The sequence below is a fragment of the Globicephala melas genome, chromosome 20, assembly GCF_963455315.2.
Source record: "Globicephala melas chromosome 20, mGloMel1.2, whole genome shotgun sequence".
In the NCBI taxonomy this organism is placed as follows: domain Eukaryota; kingdom Metazoa; phylum Chordata; class Mammalia; order Artiodactyla; family Delphinidae; genus Globicephala; species Globicephala melas.
The window spans coordinates 22691100-22709675 of NC_083333.1; the positions used below are offsets into that span (position 1 = coordinate 22691100).

Sequence of the window (18576 nt, forward strand, 5' to 3'; positions counted from 1 at the left end):
AAGGACTGGGAGGATGGAGACATGCTGGTCCCTGGAGACTGGATTCGCCTTGGAGAGGGGAGGGGAACATGACTGCAAGGTGTCCCGGCTCCAGCACAGGAAGCACAAAAGCAGCGGCCTGTCTTGGAGGAGGAAGATTTCAGTTTGCGCCGTGCTGCTGAAGCGGCATCACAATGTCTAGGGGACGACTGGAAACAGCGCCCCCAGCTCCGGGGGAGGAGGGCGGACGGGCAGCCAGGGGGAGGGCAGAGCAGAAGCAGAGGGACGGGGCTGCAGGTGTCAGCGTGTGTGCAGACGACCGCCCTCGGAACTCGGGTCTCCCTTCCCACCCCCCCTCACACCACTACCTCCTGCTGCTACACGTCCACCGGGGGCCCCCCAAATGCGGCCAACGCCCTGACTCCTGCCCACCTAGTCCAAAGCCGTCCAGACCGATTGCTCCCTCCTTATCTCACTGTCTCACTCTAGCGATTTTCCTGCCGTTCATCCAGTTCCATGTAACCTTGTGTAAACCCTCGGTTCACAAGGCCCTTTTACAGGCATGAAGGTACCCATGGTCTGAACGGGGCAGTGGTCTTCCCAGCCTCGCGGACGCTTTCTATGTCAGCTCTGTGACCCTGGGCCCGTCATCTAACTTCTCTGAACCTCAGGGTTTTCATCCACTGCAGAAATACGCCATACCCGCTTCATGTACTTAAACAAGCAGTTGTGACGATCAAATGAAAACACCGAATGTGAAACAGCATTATCATCTCTAAGGCAATCCAGGAACAGTGACATCTGGGGTGGGTGGCGGTGATAGAAGTTATTGTCACATGATGCCCTTTAGGGGTCAACCAATAAGGTTACATGAGAAAAGCTCAGCCAGACAACCGAATCCAAAGAGAGCGACTGAACTGAGTGCTTCCTCTGGAGCCAACTGTATGATCGCTGCAAATAAACAACATAATCTCTGTCCTCTGGGAGCTGGGGCAGCAAAATACGGAGACAGGTAGAGATGACACAGCACAGGATAAAGCGTGTCGCAGCTGGGCGTACGGGGGTGCTGCACAGGGGCTCAGAGGGAGCGGAGATCTTCTGCATGGTCAACGGGTGCTTCCTGGAGGGAGTGGACTTTGAAGGGAGCCCACGATGTGGCCAGGCCAGGGTGCGCTGGAGGGGAAAGGTCAGGCGGGGAGCCCTGAACTGGAGACACGCCACCCGCCACCCCGGAAGCTGGCAGGCCCCCCACGTCCCCAGGGCGGGAGGAGGGGGGACACACGACGTCCTAGGTCAGTGCCGAGGGCTGGGCTGTCCTATTTCCACCTGCTGCTAAACCGGCACCAGCAGCAGAACCACAATCCCGAGAAGCGGCCGAGATCGGGGCAAAGGTCACGGCCGCTCCGGGCCCAGCGCCGGCCCCTCAGCTGCCCGCGGGACCGGCCGGGGCCCAGGGCCGCCCGGGGCTCCTCGTGCAAGACCCAGCGCGAGCCCGTCCGCACAGACGCGCTCTCGGCTCGCGGGATCCTTCTGGAACGGAAATGACGCGTTTCCGCTCCACTCGGAGCTGCAGTGCTTGGCCTCCTGCAAGGTCGGGGCCTGGGGGCGTCTCGGGCCACGGGGGCACCGAGCGGCTCCCAGCGGAGAAGGGGGCGCGGGACACCCCAGGAGGTGGCCGGAGGGCGGCTGCTTCCCCCGGACGCGGGCGGGGACCGAGGGGCGGCAGGGGGGGTCACTCCTTCCCCAACACACACACACACACACACACACACACACACACACGCGCACACACAACTGTTACGCTCATTTCTGGTGACAGGGCTTAGAGCTCCATCCTCTCCCTCACAGCTTTGCAAGTTATACACAACTCTTCCTGAAAATACTGTACTTCGCTGGGTGAAGCCACCAGCTTCTTAGTAGAAACTCAGGGGGAGCTAGTTCGGCGTTTTACCTGCTTTGCCAGTTAGAAATGTAACCTCCTCTGATGAAAAAAAAAAAATCAGCAGGCTCATTCCTTTCCCTTTGTGTTAAAAAAAATCAATCTACAAAGAATTTGAAACCCTTCAAAGGGGATTAACAAGAGCTATTTTCAAAAACGCAACAGAGACAAATTTCTTTCCAGCAGGGAGGGCCCACTTTGCACAAAGGGTTTGCCAGGAAGAGGGGAACGTGTGCACCGTGTATGTTCTTAGGGAGTTACCGTGGTCTGAATGTTTGTGTCCCCCCAGATGCAACCTAACCCCCAAAGCAATCATCTCCCACAGTAGGTGGGGTGACGAGGGTGGAATCCTCACGTGTGGGATCAGTGCCCGTATAAAGGAGACCCGGAAGCTCCCTCGCCCCTTCTACCATGTGAGAACACAGCCAGAAGTCTGCGACCAGGAAGAGGGTCCTCACCAGAGCCCAACCCTGCTTGCTGGTACCCTGATCTCAGACCTCCAGCCTCCAGAAGAGGGAGAAATAAATGTCTGTTGTTTGGAAGCTGTGGTATTTTGTTACAGCAGTCCCAATGGACTCAGACAGGAGTCTTCCCATTAGGGCACAGAATAATTTCCTCAGTAAATTCACTTAAGTGGTTCCCTTTGAAAAAGTTATAATAAATGTAAAGTGCAAAACAAAATATGACTGACCCCTAGGCTCTCAGAGAGGCAGCCTCAGCCACCTCCTTTTCTGAAGCAGAAACTCTGTCCACCAACAACAGAAAACTGCCTTGATTTTAAAGCTCTTCAGAAAGGATGATGCTGTGGCCTTTCTCCGAGCCCCCCATCATCTCTGTGTTCTGTGTGCATCCCTCCTGCAGGTCTCCTTTCATCAGACACAGGGAAGACCCCCCGGCCCTTTCCCAACACACAGACACACACAGACACACACACACACACACACACAGTTGACCAGACCACAGCCTCAGCTTCCCGGCTGTAACAAGAGGTCATCGTTGGCCTGTCAGACCCCACAGTAGGCCTAGCGTCTCCACTCTGATTCCAGCTCACTGAGGTATGACATCAAGCATTTCAAGGAACCCAGTCACTCAAAGTATCAGAAGCCATGGCTTCAACACCCATCTGCCCACACTCATGGTTTCTCCTCACATTACGTGGCTGTCACTCTCCACGAGCTCTCAGCGAGCGGAGCTCCCATAAACCAGAGAGGGCTCCCTGCCGACAAGACTCATCACGTCCTTTGCTGTGCAAAGCTGTAAGCAGTGATCCTTCTTTCCTCATAAGGGCTCGTGTCCCAACCACAGCGCTGCCGTCCACAGCCCGAATGCCCAAGCCCCCCACCATGTGGCCTCTTAGCTGCATCCAGCCTCGATAAAACTTTTGTTACATCCCCAATAACCACTGAGAACCACTGTCAAGTCTTCCAGGGCCTCCCTCTAGAAACAGAACTGCCTGTTGGCCATCGCCATTGGGCCCCAGTCAACAACACACAGGCCACAGATCCACGGCGCTGTGCACGTCCCTCCTCCTGTGTCCTGGTCCTCTTCCGGCCTCAAGAACATCCTCCAAGCTCCAGCTAAGCCACCACCAAATCTTCCAGAACCCTTCTGTGACACTCCACCCAGGATAAGGTGAATGCCCGCAAGGGCGCTTCCTCTACCCGCCAGGCATTTGCCACTGCACCCGTGATGTGCCACAGGCTTGGTGTACGTGACCGCCTCCCACTACTAGACTAGAAGCCACTTGAGGACAGGGACCACGGCCCCACTGTCTTTGTTATCCAGCATCTAACGATGTCTGACACACAGTAGGTGCTTAATAAATGCTTGTTGTGGGAGGATTGTATAAATGATACCAGCAATTCTAAATCAGCCCAACCCTACACTATAATTTGAAAAGATACATGCACACCAATGTGCATAGCAGCGCTATTCACAACGGCCAAGACATGGACGCAGCCTAAATGCTCATCGACATAGGAACAGATAAAGACCATGTGGTACATGTACACATATGTGTATGTATATACTAGGGACTATTACTCAGCCATAAAAACGAATGAAATCGTGCCATTTGCAGCAACATGGATGGACCTAGAGATGATCATACTAAGTGAAGTAAGTCAGACAGAGAGAGACAAGTATCATATGATATCGCTTATACGCGGAATCCTAAAAAAAGAAAAAGATAGAAATGAACTTATTTACAAAACAGAAATAGACCCACAGACATAGAAAACAAACTTGTGGTCACCAAAGGGGAAAGGGGGGGAAGGATAAATTAGGAGTCTAGGATGAACATATACACACTACTGTGTATAAAAGAGCTAACCAACAAGGACCTACTGCACAGCATAGGAAACTCTGCTCAGTATTTTGTAGAGTAAGGGAAAAGAATCTGAAAAAGAATCTGAAAAAGCAGGGTCAGTTCGGGGTGTGTGTGTGTGTGTGTGTGTGTGTGTGTCTGTGTGTGTGTGTGTGTGTCTGTGTGTTAGGAAAGGGCCAGACACAGGGGGTCATCCCTGTGTCTGATGAAAGGAGACCCGCAGGAGGGATGCACACAGAACACAGAGATGATGGGGGGCTCGGAGAAAGGCCACATGTGTATATATATACACATATATATTAGATGTATGTATCACTGTTCTGTACACCTGAAACTAACACATTATAAATCACCTGCACTTCAATAAGTAAATAAATAAATCAGCCCAAAAGCCTCATTATGACCCCGATTCCTTGCAGTCCTCGCCGAGGACCACCTTTTTCCCTAAATCAAGAGGAAAGCTTTTCGGAGGGCTGCAGCAAGTTTTTTCCCACCTCCCCCAGATGGTCAGGGCTGCCGGGACACAGGAAATGACAGCCTGGGCCGGGAACAGAGCCCTGAAGGTGCCGGAGGCCACATTCTGCGGACACTGTGTGTCATCAGCTACTCCACCAGGTGAAGCTCCTGGCTTTGGATGCCCCACCTCTTTCTGCCACATCTTAAACAAGCCCAGGACCCTCCGTGGTGGGCGCCCATCACCAGGCTGTGCAAAAAGAAATCAGACATGGGGCTGGTGGTCACGACCACGTAGGGGTGGCACTGGGCCCGAGAGGGCAGCCTGGGAGCCACAGGAGAAAGAAGGGCCCTTCTGACCAGCACCATTCCCCCCAGCCCTGTCACAAGCTTGTCATTTCCTAAGCAGCTGGACTTGGAGTGGACACCGGAGGACCCTGAGCAAACTCTCTAAGCTCAGGGAAAAGTGACCCCATCCATTCCTCTGGCTCACAGCCGAGTGGTCCTTTGAACTTGAATCTGACATTGCTTGCCTGCTTCATATTCCTCCGTGGCTTCTTTTGGGAAAAATCAGACCACCTTTGAAAGGCACAGGAGATTTTTACCATGTATCTTTGCCTGCCTGTCTGACCTCACACTCCCCGTGTATAAAAATCTCAGCAACAAGGAACAACTTGCGTTAAACACACCAGACTCGCACACACCTCTGCTCTGACGCACGCTGCTCCCGCTGCCTGGGTCTCCTTCCGCCTCTTCTGGGCCCAGCAGAAGCCCCGATGCAGCATCCTTCAGTCTTAGATTCAAGGGTCTGCTGGGCCTCCCCGGCTCCTGGAGTAGAATCTGAAGCCCCTGCCCACTAGACTCTGTACTTTATGTTCCTAGCATTGTAGCGAGACCAGCTTCACTGTATCACACCGACCGTTCTTCCAGTGCTGGTCCTTACTCGCCTCAGTTTCCTTACCTGTAAAATGGGGATAATTGTCAAATCTATCGCTGTAGTGTCAGTGGGAGGACTGACACCCAGAAGTGGCCGTAGGGGTTTGAAAGGGAGCCGGGGAAAGAAAGAAGGGCAATACCCCGTGCATTCCTGTGCAGGTGTGCAGGCTCCCCCCCCCCCCGCCTCCGTGGGTCACTGGGGTTACAGGGAGCCTCTGGGAACAAGAGCGTGGAGGGCAGAACACCCCCAGGACAGTGCGGCCCCAGTGGGGAGGAAGCTTCTGGTAACGGGCTCCTCACCGCCCTACATGGACCAAGAGGCAGCCTGGAAACTGAGATCCTGTGATTATTAAGACCACAAGTGCTGCCCCCCGCCCCTGCCCACATCGCCGCCGGTACTTCCCGGAGTTGGTCCCCGCGCCCCTCCCGGGCCCAGGTGATGGGGCCGCGCTCACCTTCCGCAGAAATGCCATCCTCGGCCTGTACTGCTGACCTTGGTGTCGGATTGTCATCCTGGACCCTGGCGGACGCAGAACCTGGACACCACCGGAGGGAAGAGGAAGCCCCCGGAGAGCGCGCCGGCGTCCCCGTGCGAGGGCCGGGTGGTGCGGCCTGCGGCGCCCCCGGGAAGCTGCCCGAATCCGCGCCGGCCAATCAGCGCGCCGCGCCGCGGGCCGGGCGTGCTCTGCGCCGGCGCCCACCCACCGCCAGGGGGCGGTGTCAGGCTCCGCCGGGGCCCGCGGAGCCGCAGGTGAGCCCCGCGCGCCCGGGACCCGCGTGGGAGGGTCTGTGGCAGGGGATGAGCTTGGACCGCAGCACCAAAGCCCGGGGAGCGAAAACAGTGCATCACGGGCCTTGGCCCCCTGGCTGGGCTGCCACCAGCTCCCTGCATGGGCCTTAGCAAACTGCGTAAGAGCATCGGTCTCCTCTTCTCACGGGAGAAAAGCAAGTGAGTGGGTTGGAAGGGACACCTGTGTGTCAGGTACTGTGAGGACGGAATGAGTAACCGGGCTAACCGGCAGTGGAGTGTGGTTGGCGGGGAGGAATGCTGCCCCGGCTCCTCAGATGGGCTGGCTCCGAACCCAGAATTTCCACTGGCTGTGCGGTTTCAAGCCAGTTACGGAACCTTTTCCCCATCTTGTCAATGAGGATGGTGCACACTCCCTGTGCTTTTTCTTTGTGTGTGTGGGGGGGGTTGATTTGGGTTTAACATTACTGAGCTAATACATGTAAAAAGCACTTAGACAATATCATATGATCTCACTTATAGGTGGAATCTAAAAAAAATGATACAAATGAACTTATTTACAAAACAGAAACAGACTCACAGACACAGAAAACAAACTTACGGTTACCAAAGGGAAAGGGGTGGGGATAAATTAGGAGGTTGGGATTAACATATACACACTGCTATACATATTAACAAAAGAGATGATCAACAAGGACCCACTGGATAGCACAGGGAACTGTACTCAATATTCTGTAATAACCTATATGGGAAAAGAACCTGAAAAAGAATGGATATATGTATCTGTATAACGGAATCACTTTGTTGTACACCTGAAACTAACCCAACGTTGTAAATCAACTATACTCCAATATAAAATAAAAATTAAATTAAAAAAAAAACAGAACCGTGACTGACACACGGTGAATGTCAAATAAACCATAGTTTCTCTTATGTCTCTTGGGATTCTTAAAAATTACCATTCCTCGTGTCTTCTTTATACCCATAGTCCGAGACCTATATTATCTCAGAATAATACAAGAAGTCTTGGAGTAGTCAATGGAGGTAAGAGTACAGATTCTGGAGTCAGATTACGTGGGATCAAATCTCAACTCTGCTATTTACTAATGAACAAACTGTGTGACTTTGGGCAAGTTACTTAATCCCTCTGTGCTTCAGTTTCTGTAAAATGGGAATGGCACAATGACCGCCTAGATAACAGGGTTGTTAAGGGGAGGTAAAGGAGTACACAAATCAATAGATATCAGTTGTTACTATTATTAATATTAGTATCATTAAAGATAGTGTAATAGAAAGAGCACAAAATGAATGAAAATAGTCTCAACTTGACAACTACATCATTCCCCTGTCCTCAATTTATTCATCTATAAAGGAGGGACTAGAGCTAACCAGTCTCCGACAGGGTGAGACCTCCCAGGTCTAACAGGCAGGATTCTCAGGGCCAGGGACTTGACTGTTTTTCGTTGTAGAGCTGGGCGCCCGAGCGTGGCAGATAACGCTGACGTCAGAAGAGGGCAGGTGCGCAGTTGCCGTCAGACGGGCAGTCAGCAAACAAGTCTTCTGATAATCTGGTTCCCATCTCAGCGGAAGAGCCGAGTTCCTGCCACGCCACTCTGACATCTTAGCTCTGGGTTAAAGTGCTAGTATAAGCGTTTCAGAAGCCAGACTCTGAGGTCTGGTTGATTCACAGGGAAATGACTTGCCAGAAAGCAATGAGATGCAGCGCCCTCCCTGGCGAGGCCGCCGCGATGGTGCGTGACAGACGGCGAGAAACCGCCCATTTCGTCCAGGTTCCCAAATTCATCAGGACGGGCAAAGTAATTTCAGAATCATTTTAAACTGATGTGTGTCTGTAATTGTTTCCCCATTCTCTTGTTGATTTGGGCTTTCTCTCTTTTTGCTCAATTAGGTTAGATGGTGATTTGTCTATTATGAGATTTTGTGTGTGTGTGTGTGTGTGTGTGTGTGTGTGTGTGTGTGTGTGTGTGTGTTTACTGGAGAATCGGATTTTATTGAAAAGCTAGAACTTTAAGATCATCTAGTCATTGGATATTTATGCTGTGTAAGTTACTTAACAGATGTGAACGGGCTCTGTAAACTAGAAAAGAACTTTAGATATCTAGAGTGGCCACCTGTATCACTTTGTGTCACCTGTGCCTTGCCTGACGTCCCCCAGTGGATCAGCAATGGATTTGGGATCAGAATCCAGGTGTCCCGAGTCCCAGTCATATTCGTGTCCCCCACCCTACAATGTCCCCCTCATCTAGGACACTTGTCAGTCATAGTTCTAAGTGCTTTTTTTAAATTTTTTATTTTATGTTGGCGTATAGTTGATTTACAATGTTGTGTTAGTTTCAGGTGTACAGCAAAGTGATTCAGTTATACGTATACATATAGCCATTCTTGTTCAGATTCTTTTCCCATATAGGTTATTACAGAATATCAAGTAGAGTTCCCTGTGCTATCCAGTAGGTCCTGGTTGATTGTCTATTTTATATATAGTCTTGTGTATCTGTTAATCCCGAACTAATTTATCCCCACCCCTTTCCCCTTTGGTAACCACAAGTTTGTTTTCTGTGTCTGTGAGTCTGTTTCTGTTCTCTAAATAAGTTCATTTGTGTCACTTTTTTAGATTCCACCTATAAGTGAGATCATATGTAGTAGCTCAGTAATCTTAAAACCAAAACCAAGCCCCCCCCCCCAAAGAAGAAGCACAAGGAGCGTGCAGTATCCTCACTGATAAGATGCGGAAAAGGTTCCACAACTGGCTGGAGATGCAAGAGGGAGTGGCGAATCCGAGTTCAGAGCCAGCCCACCTGACGGGTCTTTGATTGCCTGCAGGACTTGAACGTCGCCGCGAGGAAAATGGTTTCACCTACAGGTCCGTCCATGTCCCTTCCCCCCACTCCCTGGCTCATATTTTCGACCATGTGACTTGACCCATGGCTAACTGGACCGGGGGCACTGGAGCACCTGACCCAGGCCACCAGTCCATAGAGAGGCCAACAACCTGTAACATGGCCAAGTGTCAAATGATGAACTGGACCAACCAGATTATCACTCCTGGAGGAACCACGTGAGCCAGTAGTAGAGGCGGCCAGATCTGCAAAGAAGCCCTGAGGTGGAATCGGGCCCATGGTGGGGCAAAGCCATAGGTGAGCTAAAGTCGGGGGGGGGGGGCGGGGGGACAAAGTCTGAGCAGTGGAAGGAAGCCTGGGGTAGAAGTGAGAACGGAACAGCTGCACAGAGCAAGACAGAGAGACCCCAAGAGCTCTCACAAACGTAAGTGAAGGCCCCGGGGGCCCTCGTTGGCAAAGAGCAAATCGCACTGTCTCTAGTTAGTTTTTCGTGGAGGTAACGGGCTACAGATCAGGAGAATGATGGAGATACAGTATAGTTGTGTTTCAGCAAGACGTTTGTGGTCCACAGGGGAAAAGTGAACTTTATCACTGCCCGACCCCCAAAGCCCAAAACAAATTTGCAACCAGTCTGTAGCAACAGTAGGATTGTGTTGCCATCGTATCTGCACTCTGTCCAACCTCACCCTATACCCACCCTGGTCTTGACTCCATAGTTAATGTTTCCCTTGCCTTGATTTTTAATTTATAGCTGACCATTTTATATTACGCATCTCCTGTATGCCCCACTGGCCCAACTGTGAAAAGAGACATGGTATAAATGAATACATCGTTCAGATGAGAATTAGCTTAAGTGGACTCGTGTCTGAATGATCAAATCCCCAGTTCTTCCTTAATCATGGAGATAGGTCTATAGTTGCATGTCACAGGATTTACCCAAAATTGCATCCTATTAAAAATCATAATGATTTGGATGACAACACTGGTGACATAATGTTTACATTTTCAAAGATGCAAAATAAAAGAATGGCTAATACATTAGAAAATAGCCTTTGCCTCCAAAAATTCTTGGCAGTCTGAGCTTCCTCCAGTGTGCTTTCAAATGCTCACACTGAATCAGCATCTCTGGGTAAATCTGCAGCGTCAGGGATTTTGACTGTTACCAAAAGTCATTATTGGAATAAGTCATATGAATTTCTTTTAGGAAAAAATTCTGACTTGACCCCAAACGGTTGTCAAGATAGTCCATTCTGTCTCTCTACCAGGTACTGTAGGAGAAATTTCTTTCCAAGTTTAGCACCAAGAAAAGCTAAGTCTTCCCTGAAAAAGAAAATCACAATGTATCCTTTTCTCTGATCAAGAGAGATGTGTATCCAGTTTCCTTTTTCACCCTGATCAGCAAAACACTTCAAATCTGGCATTAGGGTCCCTTGGAGTAACTGGAATGAACTTTTGGTTTTTAATGTTTTTCTCCAATCTGTTTTCCTATTTGAGTTCGTATATCATCGGTTTTATTATCTGGGTTTTGTCATTTGGTAAGCCACAACAACTCCTTTTTGGAATGACTTGGGATATAAATTAATTACATAAATTATATGAGTAATGAGTGGGAGAGACGAGGTGGGGGAGAAAGGAAAGAAGTGTACAATCTCAAGGGTCTTCAAGATAAGTGACTGTATTTATCCAAATATTTGTCCAATCTACACTGTTTAATTTGAGCCCAAGATAACGTGTGAGAGGGAGAACAGTGTGGTGAAAATGTATTCGAATTTGATGAACACCTTGCTTTCCTTACAAGACAATTGATTAGATCACGCCTGTCCATCTAAATTGATCAGCTCGGCTGGGAAGTAAAAGGATGTCTCATTCCTGCAACTTGAGATCTCCTCTCTCCCCCCTGCATCCACATAACTTCCAGGTGAGATGCGTGAGCAAGTGAGGGAAGGAGGAAGCGGGGAGGAATGGAGGGAGGTGGCTGGCTGCCAGGACTGCAGGAATTTCACACAGAATCATCTGAGCTAAGTGAGACCTCCTATTCGCCCCCAGTTCATCCCCCCCAATAAGGAATGTTTCCCTCCATCCTCACCATCCTAAGGAGTAGAGTCCCTGCAGTGAGTCCAGGGCAGAAATTTCCCGGAAACACTTGCTAGACGCTAACAAAGACAAATAGGGCCATACTGTCCCAGCCTCTGTCCCCCATAAGAAATCACATTCTACCTCCCTTATACAGGAGTCAGGTGGATTCTGCTTCATAATATTGACGCCTTTGCTTTTACAAGTCCCTTTCTCCCACTATAAATATATGCTCACTACTGAAAATCTGGAAATAGAGAGAAGTGAATTTTTAAAATTTTGATAATAGCTAATCTGGGAAAAGAAGTGTGAGTGACTGGGGAGGTAGGACGGAAAAGGGCGGACTGGGGCCACCAGTGCTGCTTGCCTGGGCAACTATGACGCTGTCTAAGGGGGTGGTGCTCTCTCCTGACCCCTTACCTGGCCAAACTCCAATTCACTCCTCCCACTGCGACAGGAGCCATTTTCTGTTTTAACTCCATATCTGGACATTTTACTCTTCTGCTTCGAGGGCTTCTGTTGTCCACCAGGCTCTTAGGAAAAAGCCCGTCTGTAATGAGTGCTGCAAGACCCCTCAGGTGCACCCCGCCCGTCGCCCCCTTCTTCACTATGCCCCTGCCACACTGGCCCCCTTTCCATTCCTAGAACAACCCAAGCCTCCTTCTGTCCCAGGGCTGTCACCTGTGGCCAAAACTCTTCTTCATTTACTTTTTTTTTTTTTTTTTGAAGAAAGTAGAGTTTATTAGTGGCCATAGGTGGGGAGGGGGCGCCAAGGCTCTCACGAGTGCAGGGCCCGCCATTTGTCCAGGGGGCCACGATTAGGGATGTACTTGACCCCACAGCCATCCGGAATGAGCCGCTTTTCTGCCACCATGTTTTCAAACTCATCCGCATTAAACTTAGTAAATCCCCACTTCTTGGAGATGTGGATCTTCTGGCGGCCAGGGAACTTGAACTTGGCCCTGCGGAGGGCCTCAATCACATGCTCCTTGTTCTGCAGCTTGGTGCGGATGGACATTATGACCTGGCCAATGTGGACCCTGGCCACTGTGCCCTGGGGCTTTCCAAAGGCACCACGCATACCCGTCTGGAGCCTATCAGCTCCAGCACAGGACAACATCTTGTTGATGCGGATGACGTGGAAGGGGTGGAGCCGCACTCGGATGTGAAAACCATCTTTGCCGCAGCTTTTCACCATGTACTTGTTGGCACAGATACGGGCAGCCTCCAGGGCTTCAGAGGAGAGCTGCTCACATTCATCCGACACCACGTGGCCACAGAGTGGGAACGCATCCACTTCTGCCTTCTTCTGCCCCAGGTCAAAGATGCGGATCTCAGCATCAGGGACACCTCGGCAGAAGCGAGACTTGGGGTATGGCTTGTTCTTGCAAAACCGGTAACAGCGGGCGGGGCGGCGGCCCATGGCGACAGCAAGATCTTCAGTGGCTGCAACAAAACATACAAGATCGAAAGAGCAGTCGAAGACAGGCCTTGGACTAGAGGAGAGAAACGGCGAGGGCACCGCACGAGCCACGACCGCCGACTACTCACCGCGCCGAAGGGAAAGAGCTCCATTTACTTTTGCACCTGGCTCACTTCTCATGTTTGGGGTTCCAGCCAAAACGTCACTTCCTCAGCCGAAAACCTTCCCTGACTCCCTCCCCAGACTGGGTTAGGTCCTTCAACTCTGCCTCTTCTTGGTCAACTTTCCACAACTATAATTCTTTTCACTTGTAAAAGGAAAAGGTTGGATTTGCACACTCAACTTTCTTTTTTTCTTTTTTTAAGGGAATTTCTTTATTTTTATTATTTATTTATTTATGGCTGCATTGGGTCTTCGTTTCTGTGCGAGGGCTTTCTCTAGTTGCGGCGAGCGGGGGCCACTCTTCAGCGCGATGCGCGGGCCTCTCACTATCGCGGCCTCTCTTGTTGCGGAGCACAGGCTCCAGACGCGCAGGCTCAGTAGTTGTGGCTCACAGGCCCAGTTACTCCGCGGCATGTGGGATCTTCCCAGACCAGGGCTCGAACCCATGTCCCCTGCATTGGCAGGCAGACTCTCAACCACTGCACCACCAGGCAAGGCCCCCACACCCAACTTTCATAGTAGTGTCAGTCACAGTAGCCCAAAGGTGGAAACAACCCAAACGTCCATCAGTGGATGAATGGGTCAATAAAACGTAATACGTGCATATAATGGAATATTATTCAGCCTTCAAAAGGAAGAAAATCTGGCACGTGCTCCAACATGGTTGATCATTATGTGAGTCTCTCGGTACCGTCTGTCTGTCTTCCTAACCGGACCCTCAGCCCCATGAGGGCAGGGACCTGGTTCTCTTATCCACATTGCTATTTCCAGCACTTGGGGTAGAGGAGGCTTTTAGTCAATATGTGAGAGAAGGAGATGCAGAAAGGCTCACAGAGAACAGAAATGAGGGACCCCGGGGCCCAGGAGTCTCCGTTTCTGTCTCTTCAGCTCTCATAGGCCCTGCTGTCCATTGATTTTGCTGCCTGTGCTTGCATGCACGGACATGTCATTGCAATCACTTTACATGAGGTGGCACAGGGCCTTTCTGTTCCTGGAGGGCCGGAAGCCCCCCGGAAACCTTCCAGATGATAATGATAATGACAACAAAACTCATAGGGCCAAGCAATCGTGAGCCCGGCGCTGGTGTGTTTTTTAAAGACAATCTTCATGTCAACTGGATACCCTGCCCACCGTTCAGGGGAGAACCTAGAGGTCCCGTGAGGCCTGGCACAGAACTAGGAAGTAGCAGAGGTAGGATTCCGGCCTAGCAGTGCAGCACCGAAGTCCACAGCGTAATTGCTATACTGCATTGCAACGCCCCCCCCCCCCCGGCCCCGTGAAGTGTGGCATAAATGTCTGTGGAATAAAGATGCAGGAGGCGAGGTGTAGCTGAACGGAGAAGGCTCCTCTCCCCTCCGGGCTGCTGCTCCCCGGCTCCCCTCCCCCGCGCCTTCCCATCCAGGCGGCATCTCTTTTGCGTTGCCCACCCTGAGGAACCCTGCCCTGGACCAGGTGGGAGATCCTGTCTCGCTGTGGCTTCCGCGGGCCCGTTTGACCCTCAGACGAAGCTCAGGTCTCCAACTTAGCCCCTATCAGAAAGAAAAGTGTTATTTCCACGTCCTTCCAACTGTGACTTTCCCAAGTCAGGGATTTTCCAGTTCCCACCCGGCTGCCTTCGGGCTCTGACTTTCCTGGGAAGAGCCCCTCTGGAAGGGCTCAGGAAGCTGACTGATGCAGGAGAGCGAAGGAAATGAAAGCAGAGGCACCTGCGAGAATTCCGTTCCACATCCACCAGTTGCACTTTCTTTCTTTAGACGCGGAGTTCCAGCCCCCGCCTCCCTCGCCCTTACTTCTCTTTGCTCCCCGTGTGGATCTCAGCACGGCTTCTCTCTCTCCTCCCGTTCCTGCCCTCTTCTCCCCGCCTCTCCACCCCTTCTCTCTTTTCCCCAGTGACAGTAGTGAGCACCTTGACCTTGGAAGCAGCAGTCCTACCCTTTGGTCTCCTTTCTCTTCTTGGGTAGGCAGCTTTTCCAGGATCAACGCCAAGGCTGCCCTGCAGACACCAAACTTTTTTCTCTTTTTCGATCCAAACTCAGAAGTTATCTTCCGCGGTGACTGCTAGCATCCCGTACCTCCGGGAGGAAGCCGGCGCCCCCTCGTGGCCGGCCCGGGATCTGCGCTAGTTTTCCAGCCATTGGTGCTCCCTCACCCTCCCGAACACACTGTTCTTTGGTCATTTCAGGCGGCCGGCTTTGTCCTGGGCACTCGTCGAACCAGTTGCCTAGCTGAACTGGTTTGCTCCTCCTCGGCCTGAATCCCCGCCCGCACGTCCACATCTTTGACCGTTGCTGCGGGCCCGAAGCCCCCTGCGCCCCGGTCGGAGCCACGCTTCCTTCCTCTTCGCTGGGGCTGGCTCGTGCCTGCATGTGACACACAGCTTCCGGGGAACCCTGGCCCCTCTGGGACAGCTTCCCGAGACCCCTCATCCTGCCTCGGCATCGCACACTCTCCACCCGCGCCCCCATGGGACCCCCTTCCTTAAACAAACTGGCTTCCGCCCCCCAGAACTCCACACTGAAAGGCAGCAGCCCTCGAGGGGCCACTCCCTAGGGGCTCCCCACCTGCCCGGCCCAGCCCGGCCCAGAGGCCCCTCCTAGCTCCGCCGGACACGCCCGCGCTCAGACGTACAGGCCCCTCTCCTCGGGGGCGCGCGCCACCCAGCTCTGCCTCTTTCCAGCCACGCAGGTACCAGGCATGGCCGTCAGGTGTCTTCCCTGTGTCCAGCCTCTTGTGCTCAGGCCCCTGGGTGACCCATCGCACTTCTCCACCTCACAGACCCCCAAGGACCCCTGCTGCCCCTTCGTTCCGGCCACCCCCCACCCCCCAGAGCCACACCCTGGACCTTGTCCTCACCCAGAAATGTGCAGCCTCCAAATACTGGATTCCAGCTTCTGGCCCTGCGAGCCGGCTTCCGGGCCCTCCGGCTCTCCCTCCCTCGCTCCCCTCTCCAGGCCCGGAAAGGCCAGGGCACGCCGCGCCCAGCCCCTCGGGACACCGGGCCCCGGCGGCCACGCTACCCACCTCCTTCACAGGGCCCCAGGTCAGCAGGTGAACTGACTTCTCAGAGCCTCGTGGGCCCTGCCGCCCACACACGTGCCTGCACATCCCCCAGGCGAGCGGAAACCTACATGCAAGAGCATAAGGGAAGCTGAGGAAAGCCCGGCTGTGACACCCGTCAGCCTTGTCACCGAGGCTGCCAGCTCACTTGAGTCCTCAAACTACATGTCCCCCCCTTGAACTTGGCGGATCCCTCTGCCACCCTTCCCCACGCTAGCGCTCTTCCCCAGTGCCCGACCAGACCTCCACCACTGTTTCTGTAGGCAACGCGGCTGGAGGATTCTGCCAGAGGGTAAGGGGCCATTTCTCCTGTTCAAGGCCACCACCTCCAGCTGTGTGTGCTCTTTTTCTTTTAAATTAATTTTTATTGGAGTAGAGTTGATTTACAATGTTGCGTCAGTTTCTGCTCTACAGCACAGTGAATCAGCTATGCCTGTACATATATACCCACTCTCTTTTAGATTCTATTCCCATATAGGTCATGTGTGTGCACTTGGGTCTGTTTCCTGCTATCTCCTTCTTGACCCTGCTCCATCCTGTCTCTCTGTCTCTGTCCCTGTCTCCCTGTCCCCTTCTCCCTTGGCTACTGGGCTTGCCAAGAATAGCCTGGTGAGACCAGTGATATGAGTCCAATTGTGTCTCCAAAGAAGTTATGCCCAAGGGCTTCCCTGGTGGCACAGTGGTTAAGAATCCGCCTGCCAACGCAGGGGACACGGGTTCAAGCGCTGGTCCAGGAAGATCCCACATGCCGCGGAGCAACTAAGCCCGTGCGCCACAACTACTGAGCCCACGTGCCACAACTACTGAAGCCTGCGCGCCTAGAGCCCGTGCTCCCAACGAGAGAAGCCACTGCAGTGAGAAGCCTGTGCACTGCAACGAAGAGTAGCTAGCCCCTGCTCGCCGCAACTAGAGAAGGAAAAAAAAGCTCGTGCGCAGCAACGAGCACCTAACATAGCCAAAAATAAATAAAATTAATTAATTTTTTAAAAAAGAATCACATTGAGCATATTAAAAAAAAAAAAAAGATATGCCCAAGTCCTGACACCCACTACTTGAGAATGTGACCTTATTAGGAAACACGGTCTGTACAGAGAAAATCAAATTAAAATGAGGTCAGATGGACCCTAACCCAATATGACTGGCGTCTTTATAAAAAGGGGAAATTTGGACGGAAGGAAGACGATGGCCATGGGAGCGGAGTGATGCGTGTACAAGCAAGGGGTGCCCAGAGTGCTGGCAAACACCAGATGCTGGAAGAAGCAAAGAAGGATCCTCCCCTAGAGCCGTCAGAGAGGGCGTGGCCCTGGCCGCACTTGAATTAGGACGCGGAGCCCCCAGAATGGAGACAGTGCATTTCCATTGTTTGAAGTCAGCCAGTGTTGGTACTTTGTTACAGCAGCAGCCCTGGGAAGGTCAGACAGCTGGGGAGGCGATGCCACGGTCAAGACCATCAGGTAAAGGTTCAGGATGCTCTGGTGGGCTCGTCACACTATTTCCCAAGGGTGACTCACAGCTCCCTGGAGAGAAGCAGGCTGGGACTCAAGGGCCTGGGCTTTCTTTTCCTCTCTTCTGCGTTTCCAGGAAGCCCTTGGAACAGATGCAGAGACAGCTCTTTCCATCCAGCCTGGCGTCTTGCTTCCAGAGGCAAGAGGCTGGGCAGGCCAGCAGGTTAACATTTAAGCAGGCCTGAGCGTGATGCTCTCATGTGAAAACTGGGGCCTGGCAACTGGCCTCCTCCCAATCCCAATTCCCCATCCCCCACCCCCCCCATCTCCCCATCGCCCCTCCCCCCCGGGCCTTGAAAGAGGTCTGAATTATATATTCAGTCAGTACTCGTCGCTCGCTGTTAGCACTCGGGAAGCAGGGACCCTGTCGTATTCATCTTTCTGGTCTGGGGCTCTGCTCCTAGGAGGAGCTCCCAGGTGTTTGGTAAAATGAATTTGTGAAGCAGTTGTGGAGTCATCCGTCAGGTCCACGTTGGAGCAACAGGACACAGAGGACCTTTACTCGGGGGAGGGTTTCCAGCCCCCTGTTCTATCAGGCTCCTGCCAGCAGCCCCTGGCAGTAGCCGTGTGATAACAAAGGATCCCACAGTTTTGCAGGAGACCCACAGCCTCTTTTCTCCCAAGCTCTCACCTCTCGGACTCCCAGACCCAAGGCGGGGCCGGAGGGGGCGGATGTTGATGTGGGACATGAGCAACTGCGCTTTCAAGTGACCTGTTGGCTGTCAGAGCTTCTCCAAGCCAGCGTCTGACAGGTAAATGCAAGATGCTTTCCATGTTCCCAGGGCCACAGTCGGGGCAAAGAACCCCGATGGGTGGAACAGAAGCGTGGAGGGTCGAGGAACATGAGTGGCCTCAGGTCACATCCCCACACGGGCCATACAGAGCCCTCGTCTTGGTCTCTCGGTGTGACAGCAGTTGTGCTCCCGCCTGGAAAAAGCTTTACCGTATTTACATGTGATAAGGACGTTACCGTATTTACATGTGATAAGTTCGTTGCCGTATTTACAAGTGGTAAGTGCCACCCCGACTGGTTGAATGACTGAGCGCTGAGTGGGAATCCCATAGATCCTTAAGCATTTATTGAGCCTTATTATCTGCACACTGTGGTGGGGAATCA

At 52.3% G+C, this 18576-nt stretch overlaps 2 protein-coding genes across 2 annotated transcripts in view; both read right to left on the reverse strand.

Moving 5' to 3' along the window:
* The window catches only part of RGS9 (regulator of G protein signaling 9), a 90352-nt gene extending 84098 nt beyond the window's left edge, over positions 1-6254 (reverse strand). The window contains exons 1-2 of the mRNA XM_060290381.1: positions 6089-6254; positions 5402-5658 (exon numbers count right to left, since the gene is read on the reverse strand). Of these exons, the coding sequence (XP_060146364.1) occupies positions 5402-5482 (81 nt within the window). The 5' untranslated portion in view covers positions 5483-5658; positions 6089-6254. The remainder of the gene's footprint in view (positions 1-5401; positions 5659-6088) is intronic.
* Positions 6255-12035: 5781 nt separating this feature from the next.
* LOC115842752 (large ribosomal subunit protein uL16-like) lies at positions 12036-12808 on the reverse strand. Its single transcript, XM_030838009.3, has one exon. It carries the CDS (start codon positions 12733-12735, stop codon positions 12091-12093), a length of 645 nt encoding a protein of 214 aa, XP_030693869.1. The 5' UTR covers positions 12736-12808; the 3' UTR covers positions 12036-12090.
* Between the last annotated feature and the right edge of the window lie 5768 nt (positions 12809-18576).